Source organism: Myotis myotis, unplaced genomic scaffold, assembly GCF_014108235.1.
Source record: "Myotis myotis isolate mMyoMyo1 unplaced genomic scaffold, mMyoMyo1.p scaffold_m19_p_14, whole genome shotgun sequence".
Classification (NCBI taxonomy): Eukaryota; Metazoa; Chordata; class Mammalia; order Chiroptera; family Vespertilionidae; genus Myotis; species Myotis myotis.
In genome coordinates, this window is record NW_023416318.1 from 55,274,027 (window position 1) to 55,290,916 (window position 16,890).

The 16,890-nt window shown below is 60.4% G+C and overlaps 1 protein-coding gene across 2 annotated transcripts in view; it reads left to right on the forward strand.

The window, feature by feature from the left end:
* The window catches only part of PXDN (peroxidasin), a 55,112-nt gene that overhangs the window by 18,571 nt on the left and 19,651 nt on the right, over positions 1-16,890 (forward strand). The window contains exons 2-9 of one of the 2 annotated variants that reach the window (XM_036335447.1): positions 4,480-4,551; positions 5,134-5,205; positions 8,877-8,948; positions 11,227-11,298; positions 11,902-11,973; positions 14,247-14,416; positions 15,487-15,604; positions 16,635-16,804. In XM_036335447.1, the coding sequence (XP_036191340.1) occupies positions 4,480-4,551; positions 5,134-5,205; positions 8,877-8,948; positions 11,227-11,298; positions 11,902-11,973; positions 14,247-14,416; positions 15,487-15,604; positions 16,635-16,804 (818 nt within the window). The remainder of the gene's footprint in view (positions 1-4,479; positions 4,552-5,133; positions 5,206-8,876; positions 8,949-11,226; positions 11,299-11,901; positions 11,974-14,246; positions 14,417-15,486; positions 15,605-16,634; positions 16,805-16,890) is intronic. The other variant, XM_036335448.1, reaches the window with a different exon arrangement.

Here is a 16,890-nt window from a genome sequence, read left to right on the forward strand (position 1 = left end):
GGCGGAGTCCTGCTGCTTCTGGGGGGGAGGCAGGGAGCAGCCACACGGGGCCACCGAGCCTCCCCTCCTCACGGGGTCCCCAGTCCTCACGGGGTCCCCAGTCCTCACGGGGCCCCCAGTCCCTTCGTCCACACGGGGCCACCGAGCCTCCCGTCCACACGGGGCCACTGAGCCTCTCATCCACATGGGGCCCCCAGTTCTCATGGGGCCCCCCAGACCTCCAGTCCACATGGGCCCCATACTTTAAAAACCCAGACTACAGAGGCAGAGTATGAGGAAAATGGCTGAGAGTGGAGACAGCACCTGAGACGTGTTGTTGGCAAGGGGCACGCCCGGCGTCCGAGCCCTGACAGACACGCCCGGAGGACAGACCCGCCCGGAGGAGCCGCAGGGCCCCTGGTCCCGGACGGAGACTGCGTCCCGGAGGCTGCTCCTTCCCGTCGGGGGACACGTTCTTCAGGCCGAACAGGACGTGCTGTGCAACTTCGTGTCTGTTGACAAATCATTCTCAGGTTCTAACACGGGAAGGTGAGGGGAAGCGTGCCCCTCGCCGAGAGGAAAGAGCCGCATCGGCCTGTCTTCACGCCGGCCCCACTGACGGCGTGGCCAGATGCCCTTCGTGGCCAGACGCCCTTCGTGGCCAGTGCCGCCCTTCGCCAGTGGCCAGTGCCGCCCTTGTCCCTCTGGCGACTGACTGTTGATGATAAATTAAACCTCACCCAGCTGTGCTGTTGTGACAGGAGACCCGAAGGCCAGAGCCGGGAGGGTGGGCGGGGAACGCGGATCCCTGCGTCCTCTCACCTCCTAACTCGCCGTCTGGCCTGTAATGAATGTTGGTTTTGACATGGAATCGAAACCTGAACTTGGACGCTTCACCCAAACACCACGACCCCAGCTTCTGTTCTTCCTGCTGGCGTTTGCTCTCTGAAGCACTAATGGGAACATTAGCACAGCCGCCCGGAAAGCTCCCTGCCATCCGGCCTCTGCCAGGCTGCTGCACGTAAACAGCACAGGCCAGGGTCTGGGTTCTGGTGTTGTTTGTAATACATATTTTCTTACTAATTTCAGAGAGGAAGGGAGGGAGAGAGAAACATCAATGATGAGAGAATCATGGATCGGCTGCCTCGGGCAGGCCCCCTGGGGTGGAGCCTGCAACCTGGGCCTGTGCCCTGACCCAGAATCGAGCCGTGACCTCCTGGTTCCTGGGTCAACGCTCACCACTGAGCCGTGCCGGCCGGGCCAGGTTCCGGTTTGGAGTCTGGCTCTGGGAACCTGGCTCCGGGCCCAGGGTGGCTGAAGGCTGTGTGCGCCCAGCGGGCTGTGGGCTCTCCCCTCCCTCCCTGCGGTCAGCAGCTGTGCTGGAGGGAGCGTCCAGAGAACTAATCCCGCCAGCACCCCGCTGCTCCACCAGGTCCAGAGCCCAGGCCGGTCCTTTCCGGTCGGCCCCTGGCAGAGGGGCGGCCGCAGGCAGGTCCCCGTCCTGCCCCTGTAGGTTCCTCCTCACCGATTCCTGTCCTCCCTCCCGTCCTCCCCCAACAGCCCCCACATGCACCCCACCTGCCCCACCAGCACCGCCCCTGCCCTGTGTTCCTGTGGTCACTTCCCAGCCAGATAAAGTGGAAGTGGGCCATGGCCTTCACCGTGGTCTTGCCCTAAAATGGTAATTTCTAGGCGTCCTGAGTGGCTTCCCGTGCTGCCCGGGGCCTCTCTGAGCAGCTGCAGCTTCACCCAGACTTTGTCGCCCGTCTGCCTGCGAGGCCCTCGGTGCTGGGCCCTCCCGCCCTCCCGCCCACTGAGCGCTTGGTGACGGCACCGCGGGTGTTTGCAGAGAGCGCGGTGGCTCCCGGGACCTCGCACCGTGGGTTTCTCTGCACCCCCCGTGTTACCGTCGTCGTCGGTGTTCTGTGGGTGAGGGGCCTGCACTTGGGGGAAGATGGACTCCCCGGTTCAGGCAGAAAGGGGCGCAGGGCTGTCCTGGGGCTTCTGGGCTCCGCCCGTGGTTGCAGAGCACGGTGTCGGCTGGGCTCTCACCTTACGCTTGGAACTTTCTAGATTCAGAATTGACTCCAGGCCTCATCACGGCCCACTCCTGCCTGTGCCATGGAGGGACGCCTCAGCTCTCGCTGTCTGTCGGCCGCGGTGGTCAGGAGCCCGGCTGGGGGCCGTGGGCAGGCGCAGAGGACGGCTGTGGCCTCCCTGTCCCCACACTGGGCCCTGAGCCCTTGTGCCCTGGAGAGGGGGCACTGGCACGAGGGGACAAGCTGGGGGCGTGTTTCCGAAATGCTGGTTAATTATTGCGTCTAGGGCAGTTTTCTTTCCGTTAGTGTTGTCGGTGGAAGCCGTTATCAGGTTGTGAAACAGTAATTCCATTGCTAATCGGTTAGCCAAGCACTCTGAGTAGGAAGCAGTGGCTCCCAAGGCCTCATTCTGTGTGTGAGTGTGTGTGTGTGAGTGTGTGTGTGTGAGTGTGTGTGTGTGAGTGTGTGTGTGTGTGAGTGTGTGTGTGAGTGTGTGTGAGTGTGTGTGTATGTGTTTGTGTGTGTGTGTGTGTGTGTGTGAGTGTGTGTGTATGTGTGTTGTGAGTGTGTTGAGTGTGTTGTGTGTGTGAGTGTGTGTGTGTGTGTGAGTGTGTGTGTGTGTGTGTGTGTATGTGTTTGTGTGTGTGTGTGTGTGTGTTGTGTGTGTGTGTGTGTGTGTATGTGTGTTTGTGTGTGTGTTGAGTGTGTGTGTTGTGTGTGTGTGTGTGAGTGTGTATGTGTTGTGTGTTGTTAGTGTGTGTGAGTGAGTGTGTGTGTGTTGTGTGTGTTGTGTGTGTGTGTGTGTGTGTGTGTGTGTGTGTGAGTGTGTGTGTGTGTGTGTGTGTGTGTGTTTGTGTGTATGTGTGTGTGTATGTGTGTTGTGTGTGTGAGTGTGTGTGTGAGTGTGTGTGTGAGTGTGTGTGTGTGTGTGTATGTCTGCGAGGACAGGAGTCGTGGGTTGGCGCCCGCCCTGGTGCCCTCACTGGGACTCGATGGCTCTCTAAGGACTGTCTCCAGAGGAGGCACGTGCTGGGCCACAGGGCGAGACCTGTGATCGTCTCCATTGGACTGTTGGGTGGGTTGGACATGTGAGTAAGGAATTAATTTATCTACGACGTAAAGAAAGCCGTCTTTCTGTGAGTTTGCAAAGACTTTCATCTCGTTAGAATGTTAAGTCTTCATTCGAGTTGGAGGAGGGAACACAGACGTCCGTGCCTCTGCCGGGGGCTCGAGGGCGCAGGGCCAGAGCCCCGCCCGCCCCGCCCGAGGAGGACCCTCAAGCGTCTGCGTTCTGTCCGTCTCAGTGTCCACACGCCACGCGCTCTGGCCCGTCCTGGGCAGTTCAGGGCCTGCCTTTGTCCCAGAAAAGTCAACCGCTGGTCTCCCCAGGCACAGGAGACACGTACCTGTTAGGATGGAACCTGCTTAAACACCTGCTGGGAATGGCAGGTGGAGACCAGGCATTACCTTCTCTTCCCCCCTCGGGCTGAATGGGCTCCGTGGTTCCGAGACGCTCACCGAGGAAATTGTGCACAGTTAGCCACCAACAAGGGCTCCAGCTCAGCACCGTCCTGGAGCGAGCCCTGGGGTTGCACGGTGCGGGAGCCCTGGGGTTGGACGGTGCAAGAGCCCTGGGGTTGGACGGTACAGGAGCCCTGGGGTTGCACGGTGCAGGATCCCTGGGGTTGCACGGTGCGGGAGCCCTGGGGTTGCACGGTGCAGGATCCCTGGGGTTGGACGGTGCGGCAGCCCTGGGGTTGGATGGTGCAAGAGCCCTGGGGTTGGACGGTGCAGGAGCCCTGGGGTTGCACGGTGCGGGACGCACGGTGCGGGAGCCCTGGGGTTGCACGGTGCGGGAGCCCTGGGGTTGCACGGTGCGGGAGCCCTGGGGTTGCACGGTGCACAGATGGAGCAGCTGCGGGCGAGCCTGTGTTCATTTCCCAAAAGTTTGACATTAGGTTTCCAGTGGGTTAACCAGCAGAGGCGGAGGGGGTGGGGGTGTTCGTGTCGTTTCATCTCCCGGGATAATGGCTGGAACCCCGGTAAGGTGACCTCACTCTGCCCCGTGTGAGGCGGCCTCAGCGAGGAGGGCTTCGTCTGCGGGGTGGGCTGCGGGGTGGGCTGCGGGGTGGGCTGCGGGGTGGACTGCGGGTGCCGCTTCCTGGGAGCCCGCTCACTGTTGGTTTGTTGACACACCTGCGGGTGTCCCTCCGGGAGGGAGGGAAGAGAAAGGGGAGCATCGATGTGAGACACCGATTGGCTGCCTCCCGGATGCGCCCGGCCGAGGCCAGGGATCCAACCTGCAACCCAAGTGCTTGACTGGGAATCGAGCCGCAGCCCTGGCGTGCAGGCTGACGGTCTCCCCGCGGGCAGTGCACTTCCTCACGTTCCTGCGGGTGTTTGGACGAGCAGCGCGGGGCGAGCCCGAGTGTCTGACGCACCTCGTCTCCTCTCCTCGCAGGGACCTTCGCTTCAACCGCATCCGAGAGATCCCGCCCGGAGCCTTCAGGAGGCTGAGAAACCTGAACACCTTGTACGTCCCAGCGCCCACGTGGCCAGAGGGAAACAGCGCACACCCGGGTCCTCGCACACCCGGGGTCCTCGCACACCCGGGGTCCTCGCACACCTGGGGTCCTCGCACACCCGGGTTCCTCGCACACCCGGGTCCTCGCACACCCGGGGTCCTCGCACACCCAGGGTCCTTGCACACCCAGGGTCCTCACACACCCGGGATCCTCTTACCCCGGGGTCCTCGCACACCGGGGTCCTCACACACCGGGGTCCTCTTACCCCTGGGGTCCTCGCACACTTGGGGTCCTCGCACACCGGGGTCCTCTTACCCCTGGGGTCCTCGCACACCCGGGGTCCTCACACACCTGCATCCTCGCACACTTGTAGTCCGCTCACACCCGGGGTCCTCGCACACCTGGGGTCCTCACACCTCGCACACCTGTGGTCCGCTCACACCTGCCTTCGCCGCGCGCGGTAAGGCCCCTGTTTCCATGGTGGCCACGTCCTGGCCGAGGTGCAAACCCAGGAGGTAGCTTTTCCAAGGGGCGGGAACGTTTCCCTGGCGCGAGGAGAGTGTGAATCTGACGGAAACCTCCCTTCTCAGGCTCCTCAACAACAATCAGATCAAGAGCATCCCGGCCGGCGCCTTCGAGGACCTGGAGAACCTGAAGTATCTGTAAGTCTCATCAGCGCTTCGCTCCGAGGCGTCTGCCATTCACGGAGGGCTGTTCGCTCCGAGCTCCATGCGTCCCACTGCGAATCCTGTACAAACGCCCCTTTTACGGGGCTCTCATTCGGGAGCGTGACATTTGCAGGGGGAGGGAGGGCGGTGAATGCCTTGTCCTAAGAATAGAGGGCTGTTAATTTGGTGTTTGTCTGCTAAGCCTTAAGGACAGTAGGTTGAGTGAAATTAAAATCCGGGGCCTCGGAAAATCACTCTGGACAGAGTCGTGCCACCACTTGGGGTGGGAGCTGCCGGTGTCCCGGCTGTAAACCAGCAGCTTTCAGGACGGGTGGCTTTCCCGCGAGGCGCACGGCAGCCCTTGGGAGTGTCCCGGCTCCGGGACTTCCCCACCTGCCTCCAGGTGCCGTCACCTCTCCTTGCTCTGCAGTTACATTTGGAAATAGATTGTAGTTGATTTACTAGCGTGGGAGCCATCGGCCCGCCCGCGTGGGTTTGCAGTTTAGGATATGACCTTGGGGAGGCGCTGTTTTCCTGCCTCAGGGACACGGACTGTAAAATTGTAACGAAAAGAAAAACCCACTCCGGGCACATTCCTGGTCTGGCAGGTTAGATGCCTGTGCCACGTGCTTTGGGCAAAAGTATCCTTTTAGAAGTTGGCTCCCTTGTTGATGAGGGATGTACATCACTTTTTGGGGGGGTTATGTTATACGTGAATCTGAGCACCTGTAAGCTACGTCGGTTTTTAACGTCATATTGTTGGTGTTGATGTACATGTTAGAATTGGTGTGTTGTGTTTTTTTTTAAGGATGATCTTTTAAAAATATTTTTAAAATTGATTTCAGAGAGGAAGGGAAAGGGAGAGAGAGATCGAAACGTCAATGACGAGAGAGAATCATGGATCGGCTGCCTCCTGCACGCCCCACACTGGGATCAAGCCCGCATCCTGGGCCTGGGCCCTGACCAGCAATCGAACCCTGACCTCCTGGTTCATAGGTCGACGCTCAGCCACGGAGCCACGCCGGCCGGGCTGGAATACTCTTGACGTTAGATGTCAGTGGCTCTTAACTTCAGAGCTAACTTGAACTCTGTTTATTAAAATACATTTTCCGCAGTGAAGATACTTGAAGTGTGATGTGTAGATGTTTCTCCTCGCCCCTTTTGGCGTAGTGTGTTATTCTTTTAGTTCTTCGTGGCCATCGCTGAGCCTTATTGCTCATTTTTAAAACGCGGGCAGGCCTCCCGTCTAGTCTTGTCACTTCTATTTGTGTGTCTGCTGTTATTTTTATTATTATTGTACGTGCTGTGCGCTCCAGGAGCGAGCTCCGTTCCTTGGAGAGCAGCATCCGCAGAGTGTGTGTAGCGCGTTTTCGTGTCACATTCAGTTTGAACTACTTAAGAGCAATGCCTCATTAACGTTGCAGATATATTTGATGTGAAGGAGTTTGGACACTCGCTTCTCCCTTCCATCTCTTTCCAATGGTCCTTTCAGACCTCGTCCCCTGACCGCTCCCGCTCAGGCCCCTGCTCCAGCTTCTTGCCTCTGTCTTCCCCGAGCGCACCCATGAGGCCGCTGACCTGGGCGCCGGGCGTGGGGGCGGGCGGGGCCCTGGTCAGGAGAGCGAGGACGGGGGACCATGAGCAGGATGGGCCGTGGCGGAAGGGGTCCCGGGGACTCCCCTACCCCTGCGTCCAGGCCCAGCCTCCTTCCCCGGGCCCGAGCCCCGAGCCCCGAGCCCTCACGGAGCGCGTTTGGTGGGCCGGCACTGGTTGAGGGCCGTGTGACTGGCTGCCGTGTCTGGGAAGTCTCCGCAGCGGACTGTTGTGCCGTGGCCCGTCAGCGCCCAGGTGTGTGTCCGCATCTGCTGGGACCCAGTGACTCTGGGAGGCAGAGACCTTCGCGCCCTAGTGCTTCCCGACGGTGGTTTCACTCCGAGACGTGTTTGCAGTTGGTTCTTGGAAGGTGACCCTGTGGAAACCAGCGGCGTCCCAGCGTCTTGACTGACATGCGTTTGCACGTATTAGTTTGGTCCGAGTGTTTTCTGTCTGTCTGTCTGTCCGTCTGTCTGTTTGTTCATCCTCACGGGAGGATACATTTTCATTCATTTTTAGAGAGCGGAAGGGATGGAGGGAGGGGGAGAGGGAGAGAGAAACATCGATGTGAGAGGGGGACACATTGATTGGTTGCCTCCCACATGTGCCTCGATCCGGGCCAGGGATCGAACCTGCAACCCAGGTACCCCCGACCCGTCAGGGTGTGGGCCGGCGCTCTAACCACTGAGCAGCCCGGCCCACGTGGTTATGCACTCCTTCCCGGGATTCCTTACTCTCGCTTTCTTTAAAAAGTATGTGTTTGTATTGATCTCAGAGAGGGAGAGGGAGAGAGAGACAGAAACATCCATGATGAGAGAGAATCGTGGATCGGCTGCCTCCTGCACGCCCCACACGGGATCAAGCCTGCAACCCGGGCATGTTTCCCGACGGGAATCGAGCCCTGACCTCCTGGTTCCTAGGTCAGCGCTCATCACTGAGCCACGCGGGCTGCGCCATCTGCTTCTTTAAAGTGCGTGAACACGTGTCGCCGTGGTGTTCATTTCGTTCTGAAGAAATGCCCAGAGTCCCCTCCTCGGAGCGTAACTCACGCCGGCCCCGGAGGTGCCGCCTGCTGGGCCGGGTGCGAGCTCCGTGCCTGTGCGTGACGTGCGGTGACCCTGCCCGGCGGCCACTCTCCACTGCACAGGGAGGGAACTGAGGCAGGACAGCTCGGCGGCAACCGGGGTCCGACCCACGCTGCCTGGCCCAGGAAGCGGGGCCCAGGCTTGTGGTTTGCGGCGCGGCCACCCGGGCAGACCCGCCCAGAGGGGACGGAGCGTTAGGGGGGCCGCGCGGGGTCTGGTCAGCGGCTGCACCCACGTTGCTCCCTGAAAGGCAGGCAGTCACGTGCTCTGCGAGTGATGTTCAGTGTTGCAGCTTCGGGGGGAATGTCACTTGTCGGGCGGAGTGGGTGGGTGGGAACCCGGTCCCTGGGGGCCGACGGGAAGTCAGCATGCAGGAGAGGGCGGTGAGGTCCGTGCTGCCCGCCTGGCCCTGGGGAGCGCCCGCCCAGGGCAGGAGTCCGAGCCCAGGACTCACCTAGTTCCCACGATGCTCTGGGGCTCCCCGAGGTCCGACCTCGATATAGGAGGGCTGTGCCGGGAGCCGGCCCTGCCGGGACAGGTGGACAGACCCACACGGTTTGTTCTCAAGCCGAAGACTTTCTAAAATAAATATATTTTTATTGATTTCAGAGAGGAAGGGAGAGAGAGAAACATCAATGAAGAGAGAGAATCATTGATCAGCTGCCCCCTGCACACCCCACACTGGGGGTTGAGCCCACAGCCTGGGCATGGGCCCTGACCGGGCGGCGAACCGTGACCTCCTGGTTCCTAGGTCCATGCTCAACTCCTGAGCCACGCCCACCTGGCGCACCTGTCACTTTCCTGAAGAGGCAGGTGTGGTTGGAGCAGCTCCACCTGATGCCCTGTGATTGCCCTTGAACCTGGGGGGGGGGGGGGACGGGGGCGGGAGGAGCCGCGTTCCCGTGTGTCCCGTGTCCCGCCCGCCCTCGAGTCCGCAGTCCCTGTGCAGGGGACGCCGAAGCCGCTAACGCCCCTTTCTTGTTTCAGCTATCTGTACAAGAATGAGATCCAGGCGATTGACAGGCAAGCCTTTCAGGGACTTTCCTCCCTAGAACAACTGTAAGTGGCCCGCATGTGCCCTCTGCTGCTTAGGGAGTTCCGCCTGTGCCCTCACAGGGAACGGACCCTGTGCTGTGTGCATGACGCATGCTGCGCGTGTGGGCGTGGGGCACCTGCATGCCAGGACCCGCGCTGGCCTCCTGCGGCCACGCGACTGTCCGTCCGCCGGCTCCGGCCTGTGCCCGTCACTGGGATACAGACAGTGAGACTGACCGACCCCGTGCCCCTGGTGCCCCCCCGACGTGGATGAGAGACAGATGTGCAAACTGGTTCAAGAGTAGAGGCCCTTCGGGGACGGGGTGGGGCCGTGCGGACGGGGAGCTGCTGTCATTGTCCGTTTCCTGTTTGTGAATCTGAGATGATGTCATTGTGCGGGGAGAACACAGCTTGCACGTGTTCCTAGTTAGTGCACGCGGACGGCTGCTCTCGGGAATTCCTACTTTGCTGCACGGTCAGCAGCTCAGTTCTGAGTAGAATTCCTGGGAAAAGCAGTTTTTCCCGGCGGCCTGGCCGGTCCCGTTTGGCCACTGAGCCGAAGCTGTCCCAGGAGCTCTGCGTTGTCAGTTTTACCCCGGGGACGGGAGGCAGCTGTCGGGCGTGGCAGCCTCACGCCCTGCGAGCGGCCTGGGCTGCCTGAGCGGCTGGCAGGTCCGAGTCCTCTGGGCAGAGCTGGGCTGGGCTCCCTGAACCACACGGGCTCATGCTGCCCAAGAGCATTTACCCCGTGAGCCGGAGCTGGCTGCGGAGGTGCTGCTTGGATTCGGGTTCCGGCAGGCGCTGCCCTGTGATAGAGGCGAGAGCAGGGCGTGGTGACCTGGCTCTGGGCCTGGAGGCCTGAGGTCTGCAGGTCCCCCGGGGGCTGTCCTCACCCTCCGGACTGACTCGGTCACTCTCAGGTGTCCTGGAGAGCTGGCCGGGGAGACCGGGTGCCGGCAGGACAGGGCGCGGACAGGAGGTTGGGACCCTGGAGTTAGTGATCCGGAGACGTAGTGTCTCTGACGGTGGAGGGTGAGTTTTGAGAAACTTCCCTCTGTTTGTGCTCACGACACAGGCCCAGGACCACTGGTGCCCTCACGGCCGCCTGTCCCCAGAGTGTCCGGAAGAACCTGGCGTTTAAGACAGGCGCTTGGTGGGGAGGGTGCCGGGGCCGAGGGCGCGTGGGGCAGGGGACCCTCTTGCTGTGTGGCCAGGAGGGCCTCTGGCAGAAGCACCCAGAAGTGTTTGACTTCAGGAAAAAACACCCCCTTTTCAAAGTGAGAAAAGCAGTGCAGTATGTCCTCGGGTGACGTCGGAGATCCGTTCCTACGGCGACGTGACGCGATTTTCGCCGTAAGGCGGAACCCACCTACGTAAGCACCTGCGTCGCTCACATGGAGCCCAGGCACAGCAGTCATGAAGGGAAACAGTAAACAAAATGTAAAAGAAAGATAACAGTTCCTGACCTTTACTTGCGGTAAATAAATAATAAAAAACATAAAGCACATACGTCGAAATGACTGAACTTTATTTTTTTTTAATAAATAAATGGGAGATGGTGACGTAACCACGAAATGACGTACGTGGAGTCCAGCGTACCCCGAGGACTGCCTGTATTCGGGAAAGTCAGAAGAGGGAGACGCCTTAGATGCAAAGAATGCGAACTCTGGGTGCTCCCTGTAATTATTACGGGACATTCGAGGAAACACGGGATCTCACTGAATTCGGGCCGTTTTCCTTTCGTGATTCCCTGGTAGCTTCTGCAGCTGACGGTGTGGAATCAACAGTGCTCCCCCTCCCCTCCCCCTCCCCTCCCTCCCCCTCCCCTCCCCTCCCCCTCCCCTCCCCTCCCCTCCCCCTCCCCTCCCCCTCCCCTCCCCTCCCCTCCCCTCCCCTCCCCTCCCCTCCCCTCCCCTCCCCTCCCCTCCCCTCCCCTCCCCTCCCCTCCCCTCCCCCGAATCCGTGTGTAAGGAGCGGATGTGATGACGGATTCACACTCCTGTACGGACGCTGACCTTCCTCTGAAAGGTCGGGGATCGTGAGGGGGGATCAGAGCGGTGGGCAGTCACCCGCTCCGTTCCCAGGCGACAGGAGCGCGGCCGGTGTCTGACCAGGGTCACTGGCCATTCGGTCGTACAGAGTCAGCCCCAGGTTGCAGGTGTGTTGAGCCTTCCTAGTTCTAGAATCATCTGTTGACGTATGAATTTGAAATGACTTTAGAAAACAAATTTCGGCTGAAAATCTAGACCTGCGAGAAGTAATTAAAATAATTAAAATTGTTTTTCTTCTTTAACTTCTCTAGATACCTGCACTTCAACCAGATAGAAACCCTGGACCCCGAGTCCTTTCAGCACCTGCCCAAGCTGGAGAGGCTGTAAGCGCTGCGGCTCCTGGCGCGGGGCGGGGGCGGGGCCCGATGGAGCAGGGGCGGGGCCAGGCCAGACAGGAGGGGCGGGGCCTGGTAGGAGGGGCGGGGCCTGATGGAGCTGGGGCGGGGCCAGGCCAGACAGGAGGGGTGGGGCCTGGTAGAAGGGGCGGGGCCAGGCCAGACAGGGAGGGGCGGGGCCAGGCCAGACAGGGAGGGGCGGGGCCTGGTAGGAGGGGCGGGGCCCGATGGAGCGGGGGCGGGGCCAGGCCAGACAGGGAGGGGCAGGGCCAGGCCAGACAGGGAGGGGCGGGGCCTGGTGGGGCGGGGGCGGGGCCGTGGCGGATAGAGGTGAGGTCACTGTCTGCTAAAACACCTGGAAATGCTCTGGGGATAACATCGTCCAGCAGTTCGGAAGCGGGATCAACAGTTTTCTCTTTCTGGGGGAATGAGGATAAAAGTTGACGTCGTTTCTGGACTCGCTCTTCCTTTCGTTTGTGTTGAATAGACGCAGTCGCTGTGATCTAAAAAGCAGATTTATTCGCCTGCTTGTGACCTTTCCTATACACCTAAGACGTGTTTTTAAAAGTAGGTTCTTGTCTCTCCCGACAGGTTTTTACACAACAACCGGATTGCGCATTTGGTCCCGGGGACATTTAACCACTTGGAATCCATGAAAAGACTGTAAGTTGTGCTGTCCCCTCTGCGCTCCCCGTGCCTGGGCCTCCGTCCTGGGTGTGGTGACGTGTGTCTCACCTGCATGTGGCTCAGGAGACAGAACCTACCGGAGGGGACAGACTCCACCCGTTAGAAGGCCCAGGGCGTGTGGCAATTGGCTATGTCTTGTGTGGGCTGATAAGGTATTTTAAAAGCCATTTCAAAGCCTTCGCCTGGATTTTAATTCATGGTGCGTATGTCCCCTGTGGAAGTAAAGTCAGTCTGTGAGGAGCCCTGCTCCGGGTCCATACCTGCCGTTAGGTGGACACGTCCACAAACACGTGACGTGGACTGCGGTTTGCTTGCCCCGTTTCTCAGCCTCCGAAGTAATTTTCTCATCTGAGTCATTTCTTATAATAGACTCAGTCCTGATGGGAAAAGTTGACGTGTGTTTTTGCTTTCGGTTTGGAGGCCGTGTTTCCGGGCATGAGTTATTCAGTACAGCGGACCGCACTGAAGACAGAGACAGACTTTCATCTCCGTTTATTAATGTTTTCCTTTAGGGTAAAGCAGTCACCAGCCAAAGTAAAACACATTCTCGGGGGGAGATGGGATGGTGCTGCACAGTGAAGGGTAAATAGGAGAGAAGCAGAGAACCGGCCAGGGGTTCCGACGGCCCAGGCACGCAGGCCGGTCCACGGGGTGTAGCATATGCTCTGTGTCCAGACTGAGCCAGTCCTTTAACCTTCATCCTCTCCTCTGCCCTGTGTGCTCCCCGACTTGGCTCAATCTACGAAAGCCTAGATTTTGAGGCCTGTTCTCACCCCAGGCGCCAGAGGGGAGCACAGACTTGACGGGCTCCCATCCCTTGTCCCTCACCAGCTGGTCCACCACGCTGCCCCTGGCCTGTCCCACCTACAGAGGACCTGCTATTTTTTTTTTTTAATATATTTTTATTGATTTCAGAGAGGAAGAGAGAGGGAGAGATAGAAACATCAATGACGAGAGAGAATCATTGATTGGCTGCCTCCTGCACGCCCCCTACTGGGGATTGAGCCCGCAACCCTGGGCATGTGCCCTTGACCAGAATCGAACCTGGGACCCTTTGGTCCACAGGCCGATGCTCCGTCCACTGAGCCAAACCAGCTAGGACAAGGACCTGCTATTCCGAGGGGCCGCCGGGTCCGAGGGAGCCAGGCACGTGCCCCCGCGTGTCCATGCCCTCCGGTCCCCGCAGGCTCCCCACCCGAGGGCCCAAGCACAGGGGAGCGGTGTCCTCGTGGGGGACCAAGCTCGAGGTCTCTGCCTGCTGGGCAGCATCTCAGCCCCACCCTGCAGACTCCCCGGACCCTTTGTGTCTCCTCCTGGGGAGCCAGTACATCCCACCATGGGGTCATCAGAGAAATGACCGTCCAGGCAGAGGACCAGTTCTGCCCACGGTTCCTGCGGAGCCTGTGTCCTGGGAAAGACAGGTGGTGGGGGGTGGGAGTGTGACATCACAGGCCTAGGGCTCCCAGGGGGCCTGGGCCTGCAGTGTGGACTCAATGGTGAGGTCACCCCACGCTCCCACACCTGAGCTCTGGGCCCCTGAGAGCCTCCTCGGTGAGCCACGCAGCACCTGCCTGAGCGGGTTCACGATGAGCCCCTCCTGTCCACTCCCCACACCTGTTAGGTAACCAGCAGCCGTGCCACATGGTGGTGCCCCGTCCCGTAGCAGCCACCTCTCACCTGGGGGCCGTGTTGCACTCGCAGTGGACAGTCCCCGGTGGAGGGAACCCCTCCCTGTGCCAGGCAGCACCTTTCAGGAAAACTCCTCCCTGAGATTTGTGCGTTATGAGCTGGATTCAGAAATAAACCCCAGACCCCAGCCCTGGCCCGGCTGGCTCAGCGGATAGAACATCGCCCTGCGGACTGAAGTGTCCTGGGTTCGATTCTGTCCGGGGCACGTCCCTCGGTTGCAGGCTCCGGCCCCGGTCGGGGTGCGTGCAGGAGGCAGCCAATTGATGTGTCTCTCTCACATCGATGTTTCTCTCTCTGCCTCACCCTCTCCCTTCCACGCTCCAAAAAAAATCAATGGAAAAATAGGTGAGGATCAACAAAAAGAATAACAAAGACAGCCCTTTACGAAGCAGCGCTTGGCTGCAGAAGATGCAGGACTTATAAAACGAGAGGACGAGCCCGTCCTGGGTGCAGTCCAGGTGGTGTCGTTCGGGGACGGTGAAGGGCCAGCGAGATGACCTGAGGACAGGCCTGCACGGAGGGCTCCGGGCGGGTCCGGGACTCACTGCTCCTCCTCACAGGCGGCTGGACTCGAACGCGCTGCACTGCGACTGTGAGATCCTGTGGCTGGCGGACCTGCTGAAGGCCTACGCCCGGTCGGGGAACGCGCAGGCAGCGGCCACCTGCGAGTACCCCCGGCGCATCCAGGGCCGGTCGGTGGCCACCATCACCCCCGAAGAGCTGGACTGTGGTGAGTGAGCCGCGGGGGCACGGCCGAGGGTGTGGGCGTGGGCATGAGCGTGGGCGTGGGCATGCCCTGGCCGGTCCCCAAAGTCAAGTCTTGGTGGGGCCTGAGGAGGAGCCTCCGTGCAAAGCCCTGCTCTGTAGTGTCTGTAAGAAGGTATTTCTTTCTTATAAACCTTTATTTAAAAATATTTTTTTATTGATTTTAGAGAGAGAGGACGAGAGAGAGAAACATTGATCAGCTGCCTCCTGCAAGCCCCCTACTGGGGACCCAGCCAGCAACCTGGGCATGTGCCCTGACCGGGAATCGAACCCGTGACCTCCTGGTTCATAGGTCGACACTCAACCACTGAGCCACTGGGCGGGGCTAAAGGCATTTGTTCATAAACTCGCGTTTACTTTGAGGCCCTGCAAAGGCAGAATGGAGCGCACTGCCGGCCTTGCAGGCCACTGGGTGGAGAGGACCCCTGGGCGGGGCCGGAAGGGCCCTGGACGGTGACCTCGTGGGTGGGAGCTGGGTCCCCACCTGACGCCTCACCAGTAGCCACGGAAACGCAGAACCCCACCAGATTGCAGGACGGTCTTCCCGTGAATCCCGAGGAGTCCAGGCTGGTCTTTTCATGTCAGCCCCGGTTTTGGTGCTAAAACGAATTTTTGTCATTGTTTTTCACGCATGAAAGGCAAACCGTGAGCGTGAGCAACCACCGGGCCTGGTAAATGCCGGCTGGTGTCGTGCACTCGCGGGAGCAGCTGCGCGTCCGCATTGCCCTCCTGCCTGCCCACCCGCCCGCCTGCCCGCCTGCCGGGCCCTGAGCACGCGCGGCTGCTGCAGCCGGACGGGCATCGCTTCCTGCTCTTTATGCCCTGAAACGCGGGGTGGGCTGGGGAGGAGGCCGCTGCCCTGAGGCCCGCGGTGGGTGAGGGCGCCTCCCGGGACGTCGGAGACACTGCAGAGACGGCCTCCCCACCGACCGGCTGCCCAGATGCCCCTGACCCTCTGTGATGCTCTCGCTGGGAGGGCGCGATCTGGGGCCGGTTCCTCTCCCGCTGAAGCCCCCACCTCCCCTTGTTGTGCAGAAAGGCCCCGGATCACGTCGGAGCCCCAGGACGCGGACGTCACCTTGGGGAACACTGTGTTCTTCACCTGCAGGGCTGAGGGCAACCCCAAGCCCGAGATCATCTGGCTGCGAAACAAGTGAGGGGCGCTGGCCGGGCGCTGGGGGGGCAGCTCGCCCATCTTGCAGGCCCCCCGTGTCTGCTCCTGGGGAGACGTGTCCAGAGAACTTTCTCATCATTAGTGTCTCTCTCTCACGCTTCCTCTCTGAAATCAATAGAAGCACAAAGTACATAAGTAAATAAGTAAACGAAAGGGAGACGAACACACTGGCTCAAGTCCTTAACGTCTCTGTTTACAAGTGAACCAACTGATGCGAAAAGTTAAAATGGCTGAGCCCCTGCCTGGCATCTGGTGCCGCCTGTGTCGGCCGCCTATGCCGGCCGCCTGCCTCCACCCACCGCCCCCCCTCCCCTGAGCGCCCGCCTCCCCCGTGGGCCTTGCCGGCTTCACCTGAGCCTCTGCCTCACCTGCTGGGTCAAGTGCTTGTGGGAGGGGACGGGCCACATCGGTAAGGATCCTATTTGTGGGCCTGGGTGACGCTGCTCCCGCCCCGGACCCTGGAGAAGGAGATGGTTTCAGTTTCGGGGCTTGTTGCAGGGAGAGGAGTGTGGGGGGGGGCAGGGAGAGGAGAGTGTGGGGGGCAGGGAGAGGAGAGTGGGGGGTGGGGCAGGGCTGCAGCCTGTGGACTGGGCACCGGGTCTGTGTGCCCAGCTCAGGGAGATGCCCCTCCAACGCGGCTCTGCGCTGTCAGTCACGTCATCTGCTCTCAGTAACGTAAACAGTTCTGCCCATTGTCTGGAATGAATTTGCCGGAAACAAAGGAAAAGGTTGTTTCTGTTTCCCCCACTGAGTTCTTTGACTCCCTTTGGGACCCTCCGCTTTGAAAGGTTTACGTCTCTATGGAGAGCACGTGTGAACAATAAACAGACAGTGGGTTAATTAGAGATGCAACAACGGAGGCACTTTTCCCAGAAACGCCCACCAGTCGGGCTGTTGGGAGAGTTCCTGGGAGGCAGCCCCCACCCCCCGCCCTCTGATGCGCCGTGTCCACGGGTCCGGCCCGCGGCTGGGGTAGAGCCTGAGCTGACGGGCGGACGTGCGCTTGCAGCAACGAGCTGAGCATGAAGGCGGATTCCCGCCTGAACCTGCTGGACGACGGGACGCTGATGATCCAGAACACGCGGGAGACGGACCAGGGCGTGTACCAGTGCATGGCCAAGAACGCAGCCGGCGAGGCCAAGACGCAGGAGGTGACCCTCAGGTACTTTGGGTCTCCAGGTACGTGGATGGTCTTGCCCGTGGGGGTCCCTCCCAGGGTTGGTGTCCACCCCTCCCGCCTGCACCCCGGCTGGTGCCGCGGGAAC